Genomic DNA, 21,597 nt, shown 5'->3' on the forward strand with positions numbered 1-21,597 from the left:
AAGTGTTTGCTGACTATCAAAAAGTCCCAATAACTGTGCTGTAAAGCGGCCAATGATAAAGCTGAATCTGAACTTACTGTTATTTTTAACTGTCTTATGATTGCATCAACTGAACTACTAAAAGTATTGAAAGTATTTCTCCTGTGTATGCTGATTACGTCTTTATGTCAAATGGAATGTAAAACTCAAAGACAGGATCTCTCTTGGCTCTTACTTTTCTAACTTCAGGATAAAGATAATGAAAAAAGACTAAATTAAACTAAAACTAAATGCAAGCTTCTCATATGGGCTATATTGTAAATAGCATAATACTAGTGAATGTCTGCAGGTGCTTAGCGTTGCAACACTATTACCGCCTGCAGGTGGCGCCAGTGGACCGCTTCTAACACGCCGAGGAACAACTTCTGCAGGCTATAACCTTCTGCTTTATGTTTTAAAATCATGTTCATTGGTTCAGAGTGAGCAAACATGGGTCTGTATGAATATATGTATGAGTTGTATACATATCACACACATGTTTTGTATAATATATACAGATATATTAGTAAAAATAAAAGCGGGGGTACACCATTAAAGCTTCATACGCACTGTATTTTACACATTTTGATTGCACATATAATAAACTTTATGGTATAAAACAAGTAGAAACAGCTGAAGCAATCATTAAATCACCTTTTTCTTTTTGCAGAAATTGAACTTGCAAAGAAAGCACACAGCATGGGACACAATAACTTCCCGAATTCTCCAGCAATGCAAAATGGAAAAAAGCTATAAATTACTGAGAACCAATAGAAAATCGTAAGCAGCATAAAACAGCTCTCAGCATAAATGGAGGCTACAATATGGTACAAAATGCACACTGTGCAAGTAAAAGACATCTTTGAACCAAACTGAGGGCTGTCGGTACGGGTAAAGGTTTTCACACCACCTACATGTTTTGTCCAATACCCAATGCATAGGATGAGTACAAGGTCAGCAAATGCCACACACTGCAAGACAGCGCACGTGTGTCAGGCAATGGTAAATGTCAAGCATTTCGATACAGAGTGGTTAATCTGCAAAAATCTACAGTACATTAGCCATGGTATATCACACAAGCAGAGAAGTTGATAAATGTTGCCTACAAATGTGTTCGAAATAGGCCGGCTCAGATGGCATATTGTTTTGGTTGCTTCTTCAGGCTCATGGATCTTTCAGTTTGTGAAATCACATGAGTGGCTCTGTTGTTGAGGAGTCTGCATTCATGAAGAACATCTGTACAAAGAAAAATACATAAAAAGTCAAGGAATGCACTATGCATCTAACACTGTTAGCAACCAGCTAGATATCTAGGAACAGGTCTGCAGATATTCTCTTACCATTAAATTGCTTATAGGCTTCTTCAATAATGGCATTATTAGATCTCTTTATCTCCCAGTAACTATCTTCCACCCATGGCTTGCAATCAGAATGTTCAACAAGCTGTCCATTCTTGTACAGACCAGCTGATCATCATTCAAAAAAAGTAAATATCAGTCTCGGTATATTATACAAGCAGAGGCAAACACAAATGCATCACAACTGTCAGCGGTGCCACAATCACCAAATTAATCCAGTAAACAAAGTGTGACAACAAGTTCATTAAAATATACCTTTTATGGTATCATCAATGTCCTTGCATAACTGATACAGATCGCTTCCACGCCCAACAACTCTTTCACCTGCAATTTAAGCAGATTAATTCATTAAAACACAAAACTCTTACAAGTTAATGTTGAGCAGTTAAATGTCCAAAGAATGGGGAAAAAAAACTTACCATCCAGGACTTTGATATTGGGGAACATCTCGAGAACTACCGCTCTATATGAAGAGTTTCTGCACACTACCATAAAGAAACTTAACATGAGTTCATTAATCGAGAATTTCCATCCACTGGAATATGTTCAAAGTCACCAAAATTACCTGGATTAGTGTAATTATATGTGTTGTCTTTCAGACGTATATTTTCTAGCTTTCTCAAAGAAACAAGGCAGTGTAGGTTCTCAATACTGTTGAAAAGCAAAACAGACATGCTCTTAAAATGCCTAACAACATAGTAACTTATGCATAAAGCTTTTCTGCTTTTATGTCAGTAACACAGCCGCTTGTGACATATTCACATTTTTAATCACCTGCAGGAAAAAAAAGACATTCAGTGGTTATTTAGTCTTACCTGGATATAATATTACCAGCCACATTTAAGTTCTGTAAAACGTCACAAGTGCGCAGGGGCTCTGGAAATACAAAAGCAGTGACCAATTTATGAGAAATTTTAAAGCCTTTTCATGACAGTAATCATCTTAATAATGCAAGAAATAAATAATATTTTTCTTCTAAAATTGTACCTAAATTGGAGACCCTGTTGTTAGACAAATTGAGGACTGAAAGAAGCCGTAAAGATGCTAAAGGAGCCAAATTTGTGATATTATTTCCAGAGAGGTCCAGTCTCTCCAGGTTTATACATTCCCCAGTGCATCCAAGATCATGTATACCTACAAGACATACAATTTAAATCATAAATGAAATGCAAATTTTGCAGAATGAAATGCTAATATATTATTTCCATCTTACCGAGATTTCTTAATTTGAGAAACAATATCGACTCCAGATCAAATTCCCCGGTACGTGACTTGAGAAGCACGGCAGTTATCTTTTCATGGTCTGCATCTGAAAGAATACGAGTCACAAGACTTCAGCAGAGCAAAGCATATTTATTTTTCTATTTGCATGCACCCACTCTGTCATTGTTCGTGAGTCAGCACAGCAAAAGAAAACGCTAGAAGCACAGTGTCTGTTCTGCTTACAGTATAAGCAAATAATCCAGGCAATCATCTCTAATAGGGGACAAAAAAAAATTCAGACAAGCAGTTTCTGAATTTCATATCTGGCTGCACGCTGGGATGTCCTCTTGAGGATAGGGTCACAAACAGATGTGCTGCTGGGTGGTATTATCTCGCCAGTTGTATGCATAAATAAAAGAAACCCAGGGAGTTATATTTGGCTTGATTCCCTGAGGCAGTGTCAGCCAGCTCTTATTAAGAGAGGTAAAAGGAAATCATGGTTGACCAGAGATGATGATGATAATGATGCTGATGTAGGGCTCTGTTATTTTCTTGGTGATCCTCTTATTATATTTTCAGATATGCAGCACAATTTTTATTTACTTATTTAAAAACTAAATGAGCACTGACAGACATGGATTTATATCCTTAAATATGACAGAGAATGGATTGGGTGTAAGCAGGGACTAATGTTTTGCACTGCACCTGCAGAAAGAAAGGTCACGATGTTTAGATTACCGCACAGTCTGCCAGCAATAACGTTACAACTTGTTAGCAGAGGCATTAAAGGGACTTTGTTAGCCCATGTTAGCTATATTCGTGAGACAGCGGCTGCGTGAATTAAATCATGAGGATGATTCAGCCGGATGAAAGTGGGTGGGTTCTTGAATATAATTAAAAACGTTCCCCGTCTGTTTTATTTATTTATTTTGTCATGAGATGATATAAGCAAAATGTTGTGTAACAAACAAAAAGGGGTTATGTTGTAGCTGGAAGCACAGCTACCTAGCATAAGCAGCTAGTGGCTAGCAAAGCAACGTAGCAACAAGCTACCCATCACAACTTACCTTGGTCCTTCTCTCGCTTGGAGTCCATCCTGGGCAACTTTGCTACCTTCAAAGCTGCCTAACCCGGTAAAGAGCGACACTTTTAACCAGTGTGGTGGTTAGGAGAGGTAGTGGCTCTGTGGGGTGAATGTGAAATTATCATCTGTCCTGGTGTGCAGTCAGGATACGCTCACTGTACTGCCGTGCTGTAAATAGCACGCAGGTGGATGAGACGGACCTCAGTCTCCGCAGCCGGCAGAGGGATGGGGGAGGCGATCATCTGCGGTGCAGGCTGCTGAAAGAAGCTGCACACCTGCTTAATTAAATATATAAATAAGAAATGCACATATATTAGATGCCGCTTCTGTGCAACAGGTTCTCGGGTCAATTAAAAGTTGTCGTCTTGCTACTGTGCCGTCGATAATAACTATGCTGGGGTTTCTGCATTTGTGGTATGCTACTACTATATCGTATATAGCAGAATAGTTATGCATTGTACCAAATGGTAATTAGCAGCGGAGCCAAAAAAAAAACAAGTTTTTCTTCTCGTAATTACTATACATATAAATATAATATTGGGCTTGTACTGTATTAAATCTGAGGTGGACATATTGTAATATTAAATATCATTGGCATAGTCACCTGTAAGATAACTTTTATCATTGTATTTACTGTGCATACTGCAGGTTAACAATGTATATGTTTTTTTTTTTTTTAAACGAGCAAAAAAAGTGCCCAAATTTTACAATTTAGCAATAGCGGACTGGTTTAAAGCACAGATTGCATCTTATCAGTGATATCAGTAATAGTCTGTTCGCAATATTGTGTAAGATAGAAGAAGAAAAAAGATGTTTAATTAGTGTGTAATTAAGTGGCCCCAAGGTGAGGTTACATCATTCCTGTTGCTAGCAGTTTCTAGTTCACAAGTAGGCCTTTTTATTTATTCATTTCTTAGCTCCGGTCCCATTGGTTTGTCTGGACTCCGGTGGACACCATCTGGGTACTTAAGGAGGGGAAACAGATCACTTTGCACTCCTCGGGGTCAGCAGACAACATCCACTGGCTCCGACTTAAACGAAAATCTTTATTACTAAGATATATTCTTGACGCACTTCATCTACTTTTGCAGTCGTGGAGGACATCGTCTGGAAGGACACCAATACCCTTTGATAGGAGTTTGCAACGATATAAATTCATCTTGTGCGGAGACTTTGTCTCTGCGGACCTTCTAAATGCCTTTCATTGAGAAAGGGCTTTGGACATTCAGTGCTGTGAATGTGTACAAGCAACAAATTACTTGATCAAGATGGGTAATAAACAAACGATATTTACCGACGAGCAGCTTGATGCTTATCAGGTAAGCTTGTGTCCATACCTGTGTTTGGAATCTGGATGTCAAGCAATTCATTCAAGTGAATAATGTTTTAATGTCTTAATTATGTGCAGCCAATAAACACATCACTGGAAAACTTTGAAGGCTAAGTGAAGTAAAAATTAAACATGTTTTTTTTTGTGTGTTATTATTGCACTCCTGTTGTTAGACTAACACAAATCATCATTTTATTTATCTTTTTATTTTCTCAGATATTGAAAAGAGGGAAAGTCACTTTATAAATATTGATTATTACCATCTCTAGGGTGTTTCGTTGGTCCTAGTCCCCCCATCAATTTCATTTATGACAGACAAAAAACAATTTCCTACTATAGTGTCGTCAGCTATGGCCACATTTTTATTTAAATATTGATAAGCAGATAGCAAAAGGTCTTGATTTCATTCCAAACTGGAGGATATCATGTAAACTGATCATCTAAGAAGATCTGACCTTTTGTTCCCTGTAACAAAAATCCAGGTTTTCCCAGAGAGAAAGACATCCTCATATGCACAGGTTTATGTGATTCGCTGTGGGCTTAATAATTGATGCCAAAGCCAGCGATGATGTGCCGTGAAACTCTACTCTCAGGACACAGTTTCTCAAGAGCTTCTCTGGTTACTTCAACTACTCCTAGAGTACCGTTTCTGTTTGTCTAACAGTTGTTATCTCTAGAGTATCACTTGAATTTATATCTTTCTTCGGCTCAAATAGATCATTGGATACTGCATCAGCGTGCTTCATTCAACGGGGAATCTAGAACCCAACAGCTATAACTTAAGCATGACTGTAATGGCATTTCTAAGTGTCAGCACATTGTTATCTCGTGTTATGGAGCATAGCAGGTAAGGTTGACTTTAGTAGGTGTATCGGTGAAAGCAAAAGGTGCAGTCCCTTGAGCTCATCTGACTGCACTCTAACACCCAGGGGAGTAGCTCAGACAGAATTCATACAAAAGACAAATGTAAACTGAGGTGCCCCCGGTAGAGCCGTTGGATAATGCGTGTGCCAGCACATGCATGTCAGACAACAGCAGATTATGTTCTCATGTACTTAAACGCATCATCGTTTAGGAGAAACCAGACACCCCGCTCAGTGTTTTACAGTAATGATTCTTCACAGATGTGTCATTGTGAGCATTTTATGCAAATTTCGATTGCACCTTAAAGGATTTGTCATCATGTTCAGTGCTATAAAACCTTCAATTCAAAGTATTTGTTTTTCACATGCTGTTTTTCTCTCATTGCAGGATTGCACGTTTTTTACTCGGAAAGAAATTCTGCGGTAAGACTTTGATTTTTTTTCCTTTTTATTCTGAAAAATCACTCGCAGATATATGTTGCACTGTCTTTCATTTAAACCACATAAATTCACCACTTACACTGACCATAAGAAGATGCAAATATGTTGTTATAAGCCTTTCTTTTATTTTCCTGGGGTATTTCTTTGCTCTTTGGACTATGTGTGCTTTAACTGGGTCAGGATTTGGCAATTAATACTGTATGTTAAGTTTTTTCATCCATTCTTTCATTACATCGCTTTGTATAAAATAGATCACTACACTACAGCTAGCATACATGACCAACATTACCTTGGTATTCCTGGAGTTGGTTGGGCTGTTTGCTTCTGATTTGCTGATTTACAGTAAATCAAAAGCTGAGTTTTGGCCTAGAGACACCAGTAACTTACCAAATGGCATGCATATATTTGTGTGTGCCGTTGTGTTGTTTTATGTCATAAAATTGTTTCCAACTGAGTGTTAATGGTAACTTATGTGCAGTGACGTATGACCCCAATTATATATGTATATTTGTTAACATTAAAAGCTTTCACTATATTGTAAGTTTTCACTTCATTTCGTTGTAATATTTTGGTTTGAATCATGGTAACAGACCTAGAACAAGATTCAGAGATTTGCTGAAATACATGCAGCTTGACATCTGAGCAGCTAGAACAGACATACAATGGATATACAGATGTTTCACTCAGTAAACATAATGTGGATTATGATTTATTTCATATACAAAATGCATATAAATCTGCATAGTGTAGCACAGTGCTGCTATTTATAGTGTAATGGCTCCATTCCCTCCTTCATTCACTATCCAACAAAGGTCGAATGTTGGTCTCTTTAAAGTATGAAATACAGGCAAATATACCATTTAGTCAATGAATGGAAAAGTATGTGGATTTCTGATTTGTAAACAGTGCTGTTACATGCAGGTGTTTGTTAGTGACAATCTAGAAGGTTCTGTCCGTTAGCTGTAGCTGTAGTATGTTAGGTAAACCTTTTGAAATTCACGTTGACCTTTTGACTGCCGTATCGTTTTCAGAGCCATTCAAAAAGGGTGTCACATTTCTGCTTATACATTAAAAAAACTAAATCAAATAAATATGATAACACTAGTTGTCACGACTCACTGGACGGCTTAATTTCTCTCCTGTTGTTGCTTATCCACTTGATGACAGGCACAAATGACTCGCTTTTTTCGTTAACAGAAGTGAGCACTTACTGTACCTTTGCATTTCACTCTCTTTTGGCTGTGGTTTGTTCTAGATGTTAGATTAGATTTTTTCTTTTCTTTTTTTAGCAAGAAATTCTTTACTAATTTGCATTTATTTTTACAACAAAATAAACAAAATAAGGCATTTGAGAATTCTTTGTGTACTTGGTTCTCCTCATTGACATCAATTTGACCAAAGCTAGTAGTGCTGGATACTAAAAAGAGGTCACAATAGGGTGCTAAAAAACACGTCTTTCTTTGGATTTAACTTTATTGACATTGCACAAAAGTATTCAGAAAACAAAATGCAATTTGGAAAAGAAGATATATTGTTCATTTTTATTAGAGGAAGTATGTGACATATATGAAAAAACAGTTAAATTTAAACAGGTTTACTTGTTTCAGTAAACCTCACTTGTTCCTAGCAGTCTACCAGTGAAACTCAGTCACTTTGACAGGTTTATCTAGTTTAATTGTAGTAAGTTTGTTCTCAAAGACTAGCGTCCCTGTTGATGAATACTCAGATATGCCCTGAAAGTATTGACTTAAAAGTCAAAGGTCTATTTTCTTTTCCTAGGCTGCATGGCAGATACCATGAGCTGGCTCCACATCTTGTACCAATGGACTACACCAATGAACCTGATTGTAAAATCCCATTAGCCTTAATAGTCAACATGCCAGAATTAAAGGTAAACCCCCCACCGCTGTTTTAAAGCTCTGTTTTGTCAATGTGAGCAGTATGCTTGTGTGTGTAGAACTGATTGTTAACACTGCCCGTCTGGCTGTACTCCACTACATTGTGTGAGCTTTTGAAAGTTTATGTGCCGTGAATTGCTCTGACTGATTCTAAAAGTAAATCAAAAATAAATTTCAAATGCCATTTTGCACACTGTGACATCTCAGCCACATTTACCTCAGCTTTTCTCTGAAACAAGCATGAATGCCATACCCTTTAATATGAAGCCCCTATTCCCCGCAGAGTATTACCACAGACACTCACGATGCACCCTTCCTCTCAGCATGATTGGGCCTTGTCTGTAAAACTGTCACAATAAGGCTGGGTTATAAGGATAGCAGAAAAAAGATGGAGAAGACTAAAGACACAATTGGTCCTCTACAACTTCATGACTATAAATTTGTCATCCTATTTTATATATTTCTATTTAGCTGATTATTTATTGACCTCAAACTTTACCCTGGGCAATAACACTTTCTTATTTGGACTCACTGAACTACAAACTCTGATTTAATAGCATTGTCTTGAATATCGTGAATATGCACTACCAGTCAAAAGTTTTAGAACACCACAATTTTTCCAGTTTTTTATTGAAATTTATGCAGTGTAATGTTTCATTGCACTCTGAAATGAAAGCATTTTAAAAATAAGCAATTGAAGTTAAAAAGGAAATCATCAATCAATCAGTTTATAGACCAGAATGTATTCTAAACTTTTGCCACCTTTGGCAGATATAACAGCTGAACACACTCGTGCCATTCTTTCTACAATAGAAGTCAAATATTCTTCAGAAAGTTCTTCCCCATATCTGTTGCAGATGTTCCCATAAATGTGTGGCACTTGTGGGTTGCTTTGCTTTCACTGTTCTGTCCGGTTCATCACAAGCCAGCTCAATGGGATTTAAGTCTTTAGACTGTGCTGGCCACTCCATGTTTTTAAGCTTACCTTGTTCTTTTTCCTTATGTAGTTCTGGCATAGCCCAGACTTGTGTTTTCGGTCATTATCTTGCTGTAGGTTGAAACCTTGACCAACTAGGCGCATACCAGAAGGTATTCCATGGCGCTGCAGAATGCTGTGGTAGTCGTATTGGTTCAGGGTGCGTCTCACTCTGTACAAGTCACTGACCCTGGATCCAGCAAAACAGCCCCAGACCATCGCACTTCCTTTACAGTTGATTACTCAGAGCACATTACTCCGGTTCTGGCCTCCCTGCACTGGCTTCCAATTGAATTTAGGATTCACTTTAAAGTCCTTTTCTTGATTTTTAAATCCTTTAATGATCTGGCACCTGCATATTTGTCTGATTTGCTGAAGCCCTATGTCCCCACTCGTTTGCTCCAGTCAGCTGAGGAGCTGTTGCTCTCAGTCCCCAAATCACGGCTGAAACTGAGAGGAGACCGAGTGTTCTTTATTGTGGCTCCAAAGCTTTGGAATAATGTTCCTCTTCACATTAGGCAATCGACATCAAATTTTGATTCATCACTCCATAATGGCTGTGTTTCATTGGCCCAGGCAAGCCTCTTTGTCTTATACTGACATCTTAGCAATGGCTTTCATGTTGCAACTCGTCCTGTCAAACCTGCAGCTCGAAGTCTTCTCTTCACAGTTGAAACTGAGGCTTGCTTACTATATGTTGTCGTGTGAGCCACCTATCACGGAAGCTGTTGTCCTCTGATTTAGTTGTGGGTTTGGGTCTGCCAGACCTCTTCCTGTCAGATTTTGCTCCAGTTTCTGAGTGCCTTTTGATGGTGGAGAAAACTCTACTTACTGACACCTTGACTTTCTTTGTAATTTCTCTGTAGAAAGACCTACATTTTTAAGTGTCATCAACCCTCTTTTACTGTTAATTGCCTTTTTTCTCGTCATTTTTGTTAACCCATTTTGTGTTCCCTTAAAAAGGACTTTTTGTATAATTCTGAAACATACATTATTTTTCAGTTATGAGTTACCTTACCTTTTTTTTCTACCTCTTGCTGTTCACCACTTGCCTTTGTACCATTTCAAGCTATTCATTGGACTTGAACGACCTGAATTGCAATAAATAACTAGAAAAATTGGGGTGCTCTAAAGCTTTAGAAAATCGTTTTCTTATTAAAATATCTTATGTTTGCCATTGCAAATGTGTAGGGCTTTTTTGATGAGTGATTTTTATGTTTAGATGTAAACAAAATTCTGCAGTTAAACACAATCATGTTTTCTCTCCAGGAAAATCCATTCCGCAACAGGATCGTGGAGTCATTCTCAGAGGACGGGATGGGAAATCTTAGCTTCAATGAGTTTGTGGACATGTTTTCAGTCCTGAGTGAAATGGCTCCTAGAGAACTCAAGGCCATATATGCCTTTAAAATATACGGTAACATTTCAAAGCATCAGTACGTTATAGAACTTCATTAATTAAAATGTTCTAATTCTAACTTCTGTTGCTGATAGATTTCAATGTGGATAATTACCTGTGCAAAGAGGACCTGGAAAAGACTCTGAATAAGCTGACAAAGGAGGAGCTGACTCCTGAAGAAGTTGAGCTGGTGTGTGAGAAAACCATTGAGGAGGCAGATTTGGACGGAGACCACAAACTTTCTTTTGCTGACTTTGAAAATATGATATCCAGGGCCCCGGATTTTTTAAGGTAAATAAATTCATGTTATTGCAACAACATTGATAAATGAAAAACAGAATTGGACTCTGGATTCCTCCCACAGTCCAAAGACATGTTTGTTAGGTTAAAATAAAACAACTGGGTGGCATGTCATTACTTAAACCATGTCATGCAGACACGTTGTAAAAAGAAGAAGGCCTGGATTTCAATCAAAATTGAGGTGATTATAATTGGCCCTAGAAATCTCACAAACATTGTGCCTAATCAGGTACTTATTCTGGATGGCATTACTTTGGCCTCAAGTAACACTGTGATGAATATTGGAGCCATTGTTTGAAGAAGAAGAAAGTGTATACTTTATTGGTCCCCGTGGAAAAAATCCCTCTCTGCATTTAACCCATTCACTCAGTGAAGCAGTGGGCAGCCATTGGGCGCCCGGGGAGCAGTGTGTAGGGACGGTACCTTGCTCAGGGGTACCTCAGAGTAGCTGTTCAGGGGAATCGAACCCCCGACCTTCCGATCATGGGGCCACCACTCTACCTACTGAGCTATCCCTGCCCTGCCTTGACCAGGATTGTCATGATCTGCTGGCGCAGACTGCGCTTTGAACAGAGGACTGAACTGCAGACGTTTATAGACAGGACTGGGCTTAACAAAAAGTGAGCCGTTAATTTAGGCTGGGTGAAAATCAAACAAAAACGCAAAACAAAAGGCAAAATGAGACTCAGACTAACAACAACCTAAACTGTGCATGGAGCATGGAGGGAAATGAACTTGCGTTCCGGCAAGGGACAACAGGGAACTGACACAATGAATACACAGGTGATTAGAGAGCGGAGACAGCAAGGAAACATAGCTGAAACAAATAAGACACAGAAACAGGAAGCAAAACTAAACACAAGCACATGAGACAAGGGCCATCAAAATAAGACAGGAAACTCATTAAGGCGCAGGCTAAGGTACACAACTTGACGTGGGAAAAAAATAGCTCACACAGCAGACATACATGAAAGAGCTGAAAGACAGAGCGAGCCAGGGAGCTAGAGATGAGAGAGAGAGAGAGAGCGACGGAGGCAGAGGGGAACAGAGCGAAAACAAACATGACAGAGAGAATAAACAGAGACATAACCGGGGAAACGGATAAATAAACACAAGACAAGAGGGATGAGACAAAGACTAAAGGCACAGACAAGAAACCAAAAATACAAATAAACCTTAGAGGCAATAAAGGAACTAAACTCAAGACTAAACTGTACAAAACTTGAACTTAAAACAATCTTCATCATGCAAAAGAAAGAATCATGAATCCAAAATAAACTCAAAACGCTGGGTCAAAAACAGTACCAGGAAAAGGATATGACTGCTTTCTTTTATTTGTGCAGTATCTCCAAAATTAGAACTATCCCTTTACAGAGAAATGATGAAAAACCAGTTCATGTATTCATTACTGCTGTAATTTAATCATGCTGCTCTAAAACTTCTATAAAAAGCCTTCAGTTTATCCAAATTCTGCAGCAAATGTAGAAACAGGAACAAGAGCCAGAGAGATCACATTTATTCCATATTGGCTTCTCTTCACTGGCTCTTTGTTAAATACAGAATTGAATTTGAAATCCTTCTCACTCCTAAACAGTTTTGAATAATCACCCCTCCCCAGCTGATCACAGCAGATTGCTGCCCCTTACTGAGCCTTATTCTGCTGGAGGTTTCTTCCCGTTAAAAGGGAGTTTTTCCTTTCCACTGTCACCAAGTGCCAAGGGAGATTGTTTGAATGTCAGGGCTTTCTCCAGAATACTTTAAGGTCTTTATCTTATTTGTTGTTGTGATTTGCTGCTAAAATAACTAAGCCTGAATTGAATTGAATCTTATGTATATGCTTAAACTTATTTTGTGTATTTTACATTGTGTTTAATTATGTGTCTATTAATGTCTGTGTCACCACTGTTGAATAAACTGTTATCTTGTCTGTCTTGGCCAGGACACTCTCGCAAATGACATTTTAAAAATGAAGAATCTTATTTCTCAGGTTGAGTAAAGGATAAAAATGTTTCATGCACAGTAATTGTTACTTTTCTAATAATCAACTTTATTATTTTTTCAGTACCTTTCATATAAGAATCTGAGAGGGTTGGATGGACAGCTTCTAAGTTGGCTGGACCTCAAGACTTTACCTGAGCCATGTCCTGATCACAGCACAGTGGTTGTCTGTCACTATCCATCGTCCCTCTCTGACCTTTACTGCAGTCGGAACTTGAGAAGATGGATTCTGATGATAGCAAATTTTCTAAACCCTGTAATTGTTTTGAAACCATGAAAAGGCAGCATATCAAATGTTTGAATTTGATGCTAAAAACAAGAAGAAGGGCTAGAAAAATGAAAAGCTGACTAACACAAAAAAATTATCACAGCTACAAAGTATCATAGTTAAATAGTAATGTGACCGGGTATAATGAAAAAGAGCAACTCGGAGAAATGCATTAGCTATTAATTGTACTACATAATCTAATCAAAAGTTCAGAGAAGATGTTGTCTTCTCAAAGAGATGTCTCTCTATGCAAGGACAAAACTAAAAACCAATACTGAACGGCACACTGTGTTAAAACCAGACATATCAGCAATGAATATCATTGCTTGGTCTCAGGAACACTTTCAAAACCATTATCATTGAAACTACATTGCACATGATTCCCTGTGAAGTCTTTCTGCAGTGGCACCTCCAGAGACATCCAGTATTTATAGAGCTACAGATAAAACTTGAAGCACAGCAGCAGGATTAGGGGATATTCTATAGCTATGCAATAAATTAAGTATTTATGTTGTTATTGTGCTTGTACTTTGCTTGAATATAATGACAGTCATGTTGTACTGTTCTCCAGTTAGATGAAGGGCTTTGTCATCCAAACTCTTTGTGGTAGCTTTCATCATCTGCCATTTACACAAGATGTCAGTTACTGCCATGTTTTGGATATGTATTTTATAGGACTTCATGTAATGTCTTGTATTTGTCTTCCTTTGAATAAATGTTGTTTTCCAGTGTGCTCTGACTTAATGCACTTGTAATTTACTCATAACAAAATATGAAGATGTTTGCACATTAAAAATTAGGAAGCATGTGCTTCAGCTTAGCCTCTCATGTGAGCTATAATACATTTTTAGGGAGGATGTGATTATTAAGACAGAGCTGCCTCGCGTTCACCAGCCTCTGAACATCCTGCACATTCGGCTAACTTCAGCAGAAAGCTGGAGGAAATGGTTTTGGCTATGTTGGTTGATGATTAACATGTGGTGGTTTCTTGGCTGGAGGATACAGATTTGCATCAGTTACACATGGTGTATTGTGTTTTAGATTTGATGTTTAGCTCGGTAGTTCTCATGAGTCGTACTGCAGAATTGGTTGATAGGTATAGCCATACATGCAGACCTTCACAGTCACTAAGGAGATTGGGTCGGCTGAGGCTTAAATCTGATTTTTCTTTCTTTTTGGCAAGTGCAATGATTGCAAAATGGTCTTGACAAGTTGAAAGACAGCCTTGGCCAAGTGCTGAGGTGCTCAAATACAGAAAAGTCACACGCAGAGATACCGTTTGATGTTGTGTGTTTTGTGGAAAGCATTTTGGTATTGGTAACACAAACTGTAAAGTGTTGTGAGCTCCTATGCCACCACAGGCCCAGACAACAGGCAGAAAAGGTATGCATGGTGCATCTGAGCAAACTCCATGTTTATGTGCAACACCTCATCTGGATAAAACACAAGTGCAGCAGTAAATGGAATGAATTCTCCTCAACTGTACTCTGAAAAATGAAGAGAGGGAAACTGAGGGCCTTATTTTAACTGACAGTTAAAATCTGTTCAGCTGTTGTGTTCAGTTTAATAAGCAATCACCAGAGCAGCTAGTTAATTCTTCAGTGTCTTATCTGAAGATTCATTTATGAGGACAGCATCAAATATTCAGGGCAGTAGAGTGCTGATTGCAGAGCTTCATTAATGACGGGTGTCACAGGGAACATCTGTTAGTTATGATCTCGGCAGAGCCACTTTCTGCTGCAGTGTGATTATGATGCTGTAAAACAGCCATTACTTTAAGCAACTGTTTCTGAGGGTGAGAGCGGCCCAACAGGGTGTGAAACCCACGCTGGTTTCGCTGCTTGAGAGCTCAATTTGATCTGATTTAAACTCTCTCGCTTTGCTTCGACAGCATAGCGGTGAAGATTTCTCGCTTTTCTTTAAAAATGAAATAACTTGTGAACAATTTCAAACACTTCACTTGAGCCAAATATACATTCAAAAGTGTACATAAACCATAACAAATAATCAGTGACAGCGTTAAGTGAGTAAGCTGTGTGTTTGCGATTGTTTCGAATATTCTTTATGGCAACTGAGAAAACGTTGTCGAGATAAAGACACTAATGACATGTGGGTGAAAGCTCTCACACTAATAGGTAGACCTTAAATGCAATTTACATTTATTATACGATCAACAATAAGCCTTCAAGCTTCAACAATTTCACGAGCTTTAAACACAATAATACACTGTGCTGTTAGTAACGGTGTAATATGCAATGCCTGTCAAACACATCAGTTACCCTTAAGTGTTTCTTAATGCTACATAAAGTAGTTATTTATATAATTGTAAGAATGTACTGCTTAATCGCTGTCAACCTTACACATTTTGTTATGTCAGTGTGCTTTCAGATGTGCAGAAATACAGTCAGGCAGTTATGACTCTTGTCTTTGATAAGTTTTTAAAATCATTACCCCATGTTTTCCAGTGACGCTTTATCATGTAGATCTCAATTGTGAAACAGAAGGCGACAGAAATGCCACAAAGTTAATGATCTGCCAAGCTGAATGTTTGATTATCAAGAGCTTTAGCATATCCTAGTCTGCACTGCCTGACTTAAACCAGGAACTGCTTATTTCCTAACATCTGTCACACTGTCCTACATGAAACGACACAATAGCTCTACTTTTCTCCCCCTTTTTTTTCTTTTTACTGCTTCAGAGGATAACCATGAAAGATATACACTAAGTATTCCCTTTATTGTACTTTTACTGGCCCCAGTAAAAGTATAATTAAAAAAGTAAAAGCAAATGATAGAAGTTAATAAACCTTTAACCCACTTCCCCGTTGGTGTCACAAACAGACGTTTGAAAACTGTATGCAAATAAAGTTTCCTGTGAATGTGCAAAACTGACGGAAGCAGTATGTAACATTTTTAAAGATCAACTGTAAACACGGTGCCATGAGATGAATTTCCACATATGGTAATTTTCTGTGACAACATGATTTAGTGTTTTCAGGGAATGCTCTTTGAGTGAGCGATGGAAAACCATAATCAGAGTGCATTACATGGCCAAGGCAAGCTAAAGGTGGAAGCATTTTCATAGCAGTGATAATAGTTGTACGTTGTTGTATCCTGATTTATTTTTATTTATTATTTGCATCTCGAGCTCCACACGTGGAAATGCTGTCATCGCTCCACAGCAGCTCTAAACCGCACATCCCCATTTCTTCACAGTTATCCTCTTCTCCGTTACCTACAGCCCGTAGACATATCTGCATACATATATGCATCTACAGGATACATGTTGACAGGAAAGTGTAGCATATACGCCCAGGTTTGTGTGCACTGATGAGAAGTAGATGAAAACAGTTCTCCTCAACATAAGCTGCAGTTCAAGGTGAATCACATGCTGTGGACTGAACAGCAGGTTTTTCCCCCTTTACAGTCATACTTTCATTGGGGCCCCTGAAACCTGCGTAGGGCACTGCTGTACATTTTCCCCACCCTAATGATCACCCCGAAAGTAATTATTTAGTAATATTCTAATAACAGTAATGGCATAATAATGATCTTAGAGCCTCTTATACAGTAGATTGCTTTTAATATGACATACACGTAACACAGTTTTTACCACATGTAAAAACCTGTTCGTGGAAAGGAAACTACACACGTATCGTTATATTTTTAAATAAATACGTTAAAAAAAACCATACATAAGTTCTCATTAAATCGTTAATACATAACAGTGGTTTTCCAGAGTGTATTATGTAGTAGTAGTGTGAAATCATCAAAACAAGTAAACGTTTTCCTCAGTACGCTGTAAAGTAGCCTCTTTACCATTTCTTCTTGTTCTCAGGGAAGAGCCACTTCCATTTGTCGTTCTGTAAGAGGTAAATAAATTCATTATAATACAAGTATGACACACAAAAGAATTATTTCTTTTAATTAAAGTGCTTTGAAAACATTACAAACCTTAAATCCCCAGGACGAGTTGGTCTGTTTGCGTCTCATGTCCTCCAGAGGCTCGTAAGTGTTGCTGCTGGCTTTAGGGTTGATTGGTTCCTTGTGGCCGCGAATCGGCTCATATGTGAAGTCAGCGGGGGCTTCGCCGGGGACCTCGGCATACACAGAATCTGTGCGCTCCTCTGGTATTGACAATCTAGTGTCAAAGGACGTAGTGTGTGGGCTCCCGGGCCTGCCAGCCAGGTGATAAACTGCATTATCACTCAAGTAGTCCAGGCTGTGGCTGCTGCTTGGTCTGCTGCCCAAATCTGTCCTCTCTGACTGGGAGCTGCTGCCGTTACCTTGTCTGACTGGCCTGGGGGAAAGTCTCGGAGGGGTGTCGGGAGGTGCGTTCAGTCTGTAAGACTGCTCCCCGTCAGAACTGCTGTCCAGGAGTGGCAGAGACCTGCTTTTGCTGTCTAGGATGCTGAGCTCCGAGTAAACGGATTCTGGATGTGACGGAGGACTACATCTGCCATTGATTTGATCCTTGGAAGTCGAACTCGAATTAGGTCTGGGTAAACTGTCCTGATGCATGTGTTGGTCTCTGGGTGTAACCCTTGGCGACTGCTTCCTGAGTTGGGCGTACAAAACCCCCTCATGCTCGTTGATGGTGGCACTATCGAGGTGCCTGCTCCTTCGGGGCAACGGCGGACCTTCCTGTTTTACAAAACAAGTTTCTAAAAGTCAGTGAGGTGAAATAAACAATGGAACTATTTTCAGCACATTAGTTTGGACAGCAGCTCTATAATTTATTGACTGTATTCACCTCGTGCGCCCTGTTGCCCTTTGGTGGCCGTTTAGGCTGCTCATCTAAACTCGAGTTTATCTGTTTTCGTTGCCTGTTCTTCACAGCGCTGACAGCGGCAACAGGTTTTTCTTTGGGGCTAATCTGGATAACATCATATAGGTCTTCATCCAGGGCCTGAAAGAACAAAACATCACTTGGACCTCTATCTTTCACCTTTGGCATTTAAAAAAAGAACTCAAAAGAAGAGTTTTGTCTCACCTCAAAACACGAATTTGTCAGGTACTCTCCATATGGTTCAATGGGGCTTGTTTTGTAGTAATCTACCAGACTGGGCACTGTGTCGTGTACCTCGGTGTCTCCATAGACTACAAACTGCCCCATTTCATTCTGGTTTATCACAAAGTGTCGACAACGATCCCTGCCTCTGCAACAACAACAACAACAACAAAAAGTTTGTTAAGCATTGACACATTTTATAGTTGGAGCAAACTAAAATAACATATATTCACACGACTTTCTGACTTTTGAAACATGAATATCCTCCAATAAAATAAGCCACCAAACAAAAGCTTAGAAGTGGGGTTAGAAAATAGATAGATTTGATCGATTTGACACACATTATCTTTAAGACACTTTATATATACATAAGTCATAATTTCTGTAAAACAAAGCAGTTTACCTTCAGCAGCACAACAACACTACACAACTCCTACTTTAGTGTTCTTTAGACTAAACCACCACTCACCTATAGGACAGGATGTACCCGATGGCCTTTTCACTAAGACGGATCAGGAAACAGCCGAGCTCCCTTTCTTTAAGAATTTCTTCAGCATCCCTGTAGACAGACCAACAACAGTGTTAAATTCTCCAACTCCTAACTTTAAAAAGTGTTTCAAAGACATTTGGAGAACATTTACAGCAACAGCCTGGTAGATTATGGGCATAGCGAGGTGGATTGTGTGCTGCACCGTGGAAATTCTATTTCGTTACAGTCCCTTTCCATAAACTTGCCACTGCCAATCACGTAAGTGTGCACTGAATGTGGGTGTGTGCTGGAGGAAAGGCCAGTAGGTGCCAGTGGGTGTATTACAAAGTGGACACTTTCCATCAGAGGAAAGGTTTATTTTTATTTTTATTTTTTTGGATACATTTTCACAATATGACCAAAAATAAAAATAAATACATGAACAAAAAGCCTCGTGTCTTTTTACATTACTATATTATATGTTTTAAATTATATGTAAAGAATTTTTTTTTTAAATGTGGCTTTAGCAGCTTAGAGGATATGATTTGGTTTTAGAAAAAAAAAAACTGGGTGTAAAAAATGATTATTTCTCAGTTTGCTATTTCCATTTTTTTCCTTTTATGAATCCTTACCGTCTTGTGATGAAGCCCAGGAACCAAGCTGGAAGGAGTCCGTTGCTGACCATGAGTGGCACCTGAGTCTCTATGAACCACTTTGATGTCAGCTCCCTGAGTCTGACTTCAGTCCCGTCTGCATTAGGATCCCCTGTTGTGTCCCTTTGCTCCATCCTCGTCCGATCCTGATTAAAAACACACCGTCATCCGCTGAAGACAACCAGCATTTATTCCCCAATGTTTGCTGTGTGGCAGCATTTTAACAGTCTAATTTGCTTATTTTCCAGGAGGCGTCAACCACAGCCTGAAAGCAGCTCAATGTTCTCATAGCTTTAAATGAAAGTCATTGGCTGCTGGAAAAGTCCGGTTACACCTGTCTGTGTAAAGCGAGCTTCTAGTTTAGTACACAGCATTTATTTGCTGTTACATGATATCTGATGTTTTAGAGAAAAAATATTCAAAATCCACAATGTTCTCGTTTTACTCAAATAATACTTTGAGGTTTTATAATCTATCTCTAAGTCAAACATCACATAAAAGCAAGTTAGTCACTAAAAGAGTCAGCGACTAGTTCGAAAAAGACTTATAAGCAGTTCTTACCTTGAAGCAAAATTTTAAATAGGTCCTGATGCAGGGAGATTTTGTCTGTTTTTGATCCTTTGGTCTCGACTGTGAAACGCGGCACACCTTTTCAATTCTGGGATACTGTTGTCTGTAAAGTAAACAGCAATTCCTTTCAATCCCTGGAAAGAAAAGATCAGAAAATTAATTTAATTATGAATAATTTAATTATAAAGTTCATACAATATTCCTATAAAGTATTTAACAATGGCGAGAGTACATACCTTTCCTTGAGATTGTCACTGTGTGGTTTGAACCCGGTGTCATTTCAGCAAACATTAAAATACTTCTCTTAACTTCTGAACCGTCTCTAATCTCCAACTGAAAGTGTCTTGAGGGAGTATGACACTACATGGGAGATATAGACAGATGACATTTACAATTACACATATTTTTCCACTGGTCTGGAAAGTAGAGGTACATGGCAACGGGCAAGGCGCAGTTCAAACAGTTCATTTGCATCAAAAAGACAGCTGAAGGCTGCTGAACAATGTGAGAGCTTCCTGAAGAGAAACGGAAAGTAAGCTTTACAGAAACTGTGGTTTGTGTGCACACGAGTGCATTGGTTTGCAAGAGGAGATGTTTAACCCACGGAGTGTCTGATTACCAGAGTAATGGGAGATAAGTTGCGTCAGCAGTTGATCTTTTGTGTTTTCTGATCTGGGTTTGAAGTAAGTTCAGATCACTGTTGCTAAAGCTGGACCAAAAATGTGTAGGAATGGAAATGTTTGGAAAGACTGTGTATGTTTGAACAGATTTGGAGGGTAGAGGGCGGGGCAATAAACAAAGCCCCAGTAAGATGAGGTATTTCCAAGCTTGTTTTTCAGGTTCACATACAGTAAATACCTGCTAACTCATTCCCCCCATTGGTTGGGGACAGGCGTCATGAATCACCTCCAGCAGTTTTTGCTCTGTGGGGAACAGTAGGAACTCCCACAGGGGGAGATGCAGTAACGAGAAAGAGTCTGTGTCATAGCGAGCAGGATGAGATGGGATTTCACAACTGGATTTTAACATCACTTACAATTTGGAAACATGTTTCCTGTTTATACACAACTGATCAAACACTTGGGTATTGTGTACAGCAATGTCATTTAGTGTAATTTAATTTAATTTAGATGAATGAACGCAGAGCCAATAACTGAACTGTTATGTTCCACAAATGAGTAAGAGCTGCTGTACAGTACCATGGCCTAGAATTTCAACACTCTCTTAAGGCGGCTCTTGTTGTTCTTTGTGAGTCATTATGTGCTCCTCTGTGGGAGTAGTAAGGTTTGGGGTTAAATGTTATCACCGGTCCGTGTTTGTAAAGAATCCAATGAACATTACATTCGACCGATCGCGCTGTGTGCTGTACGTAAAAGGATCGGCAGAAATTTATTTGATCTACAGCACATATAAAAAAAGGTGCCAGACAGGAGGATGTCTAGGCTGATAATTTTTTTTTAGCCTAACACACCTATGAGGGGGATGTGGATCTTATAAAAGGTCACAAGTCAATTTAACAAATGCAAAATGTCATTGCAACGGAAGCACATCACCTTTGTTTACAGTGTCCTTTGAAACCTCAGAGCAAAACAAGGATCCTAACCTCACAAATACTTCTAATTGTAAGAAAACTAGCAGGTTACTGTTATTACAGTATTACAGTATTGCATTTTGTTTTTTTAAGCTGCTGTTTTATCTTTGACATCTCAAGTGGGGAAACATCAGGTGTATTTCCCAGCATAAGACAAATCATCCACTG

The 21,597-nt window shown here is 38.8% G+C and overlaps 3 protein-coding genes and 1 long non-coding RNA gene across 6 annotated transcripts; 1 reads left to right on the top strand and 3 right to left on the bottom strand.

The window, feature by feature from the left end:
• Positions 1 to 570: 570 nt before the first annotated feature.
• Positions 571 to 4,013, bottom strand: lrrc61 (leucine rich repeat containing 61). 2 transcript variants are annotated; one of them, XM_004553123.4, is made up of 9 exons: positions 3,647 to 4,003; positions 2,590 to 2,685; positions 2,364 to 2,510; positions 2,192 to 2,252; positions 1,942 to 2,027; positions 1,796 to 1,861; positions 1,632 to 1,700; positions 1,359 to 1,484; positions 571 to 1,254 (listed from the first exon to the last, which is right to left on the bottom strand). In XM_004553123.4, exons 1-9 carry the CDS (start codon positions 3,672 to 3,674, stop codon positions 1,148 to 1,150), a joined length of 786 nt encoding a protein of 261 aa, XP_004553180.1. In that variant the 5' UTR covers positions 3,675 to 4,003; the 3' UTR covers positions 571 to 1,147. The 2 variants fall into 2 exon arrangements, with proteins under 2 accessions (XP_004553180.1, XP_076741915.1); XM_076885800.1 differs by lacking the exon at positions 1,359 to 1,484 and having other exon boundaries at positions 3,647 to 4,013.
• cib2 (calcium and integrin binding family member 2) lies at positions 3,414 to 13,840 on the top strand. Of its 2 annotated transcripts, XM_004553120.3 has the most exons (7): positions 3,414 to 3,455; positions 4,581 to 4,982; positions 6,245 to 6,279; positions 8,077 to 8,188; positions 10,441 to 10,588; positions 10,666 to 10,861; positions 12,933 to 13,840. In XM_004553120.3, exons 2-7 carry the CDS (start codon positions 4,932 to 4,934, stop codon positions 12,952 to 12,954), a joined length of 564 nt encoding a protein of 187 aa, XP_004553177.1. In that variant the 5' UTR covers positions 3,414 to 3,455; positions 4,581 to 4,931; the 3' UTR covers positions 12,955 to 13,840. The 2 variants fall into 2 exon arrangements, with proteins under 2 accessions (XP_004553177.1, XP_076741916.1); XM_076885801.1 differs by lacking the exons at positions 3,414 to 3,455; positions 4,581 to 4,982 and having other exon boundaries at positions 5,456 to 6,279.
• Positions 7,817 to 9,680, bottom strand: LOC143419359 (uncharacterized). The gene is made up of 2 exons (XR_013099322.1): positions 9,181 to 9,680; positions 7,817 to 8,542 (listed from the first exon to the last, which is right to left on the bottom strand). It is a non-coding gene; the product is annotated as an uncharacterized LOC143419359 (long non-coding RNA).
• Positions 13,841 to 16,713: 2,873 nt separating the features above from the next.
• On the bottom strand, positions 16,714 to 20,291 carry LOC101475948 (uncharacterized). The gene is made up of 8 exons (XM_004553119.2): positions 20,075 to 20,291; positions 19,830 to 19,972; positions 19,248 to 19,414; positions 18,616 to 18,705; positions 18,129 to 18,294; positions 17,889 to 18,044; positions 17,090 to 17,779; positions 16,714 to 16,998 (listed from the first exon to the last, which is right to left on the bottom strand). The coding sequence occupies exons 1-8, from the start codon at positions 20,127 to 20,129 to the stop codon at positions 16,951 to 16,953; spliced, it is 1,515 nt and encodes a 504-aa protein (XP_004553176.1). The 5' UTR covers positions 20,130 to 20,291; the 3' UTR covers positions 16,714 to 16,950.
• Between the last annotated feature and the right edge of the window lie 1,306 nt (positions 20,292 to 21,597).

The sequence above is a fragment of the Maylandia zebra genome, linkage group LG7, assembly GCF_041146795.1.
Source record: "Maylandia zebra isolate NMK-2024a linkage group LG7, Mzebra_GT3a, whole genome shotgun sequence".
Lineage (NCBI taxonomy): Eukaryota > Metazoa > Chordata > Actinopteri > Cichliformes > Cichlidae > Maylandia > Maylandia zebra.

Excerpts from the sequence above, each read along its gene's own strand:
- lrrc61 (XM_004553123.4), bottom strand. The coding sequence starts at position 3,674 with ATGGACTCCAAGCGAGAGAAGGACCAAG. Across the intron at positions 2,028-2,191 it reads GCTGGTAATATTATATCCAG|TATTGAGAACCTACACTGCC; the intron begins GTAAGACTAAAT and ends GCTTTTCAACAG. Across the intron at positions 1,485-1,631 it reads CATTGATGATACCATAAAAG|CTGGTCTGTACAAGAATGGA; the intron begins GTATATTTTAAT and ends AATGATGATCAG.
- cib2 (XM_076885801.1), top strand. The coding sequence starts at position 6,104 with ATGATTCTTCACAGATGTGTCATTGTGAGCATTTTATGCAAATTTCGA. Across the intron at positions 6,280-8,076 it reads ACTCGGAAAGAAATTCTGCG|GCTGCATGGCAGATACCATG; the intron begins GTAAGACTTTGA and ends TTCTTTTCCTAG. Across the intron at positions 8,189-10,440 it reads TCAACATGCCAGAATTAAAG|GAAAATCCATTCCGCAACAG; the intron begins GTAAACCCCCCA and ends TTTTCTCTCCAG.
- LOC101475948 (XM_004553119.2), bottom strand. The coding sequence starts at position 20,129 with ATGTTTGCTGAAATGACACCGGGTTCAAACCACACAGTGACAATCTCA. Across the intron at positions 18,295-18,615 it reads GGGTACATCCTGTCCTATAG|AGGCAGGGATCGTTGTCGAC; the intron begins GTGAGTGGTGGT and ends TTGTTGTTGCAG. Across the intron at positions 17,780-17,888 it reads AGGGCAACAGGGCGCACGAG|GAAGGTCCGCCGTTGCCCCG; the intron begins GTGAATACAGTC and ends TTTGTAAAACAG.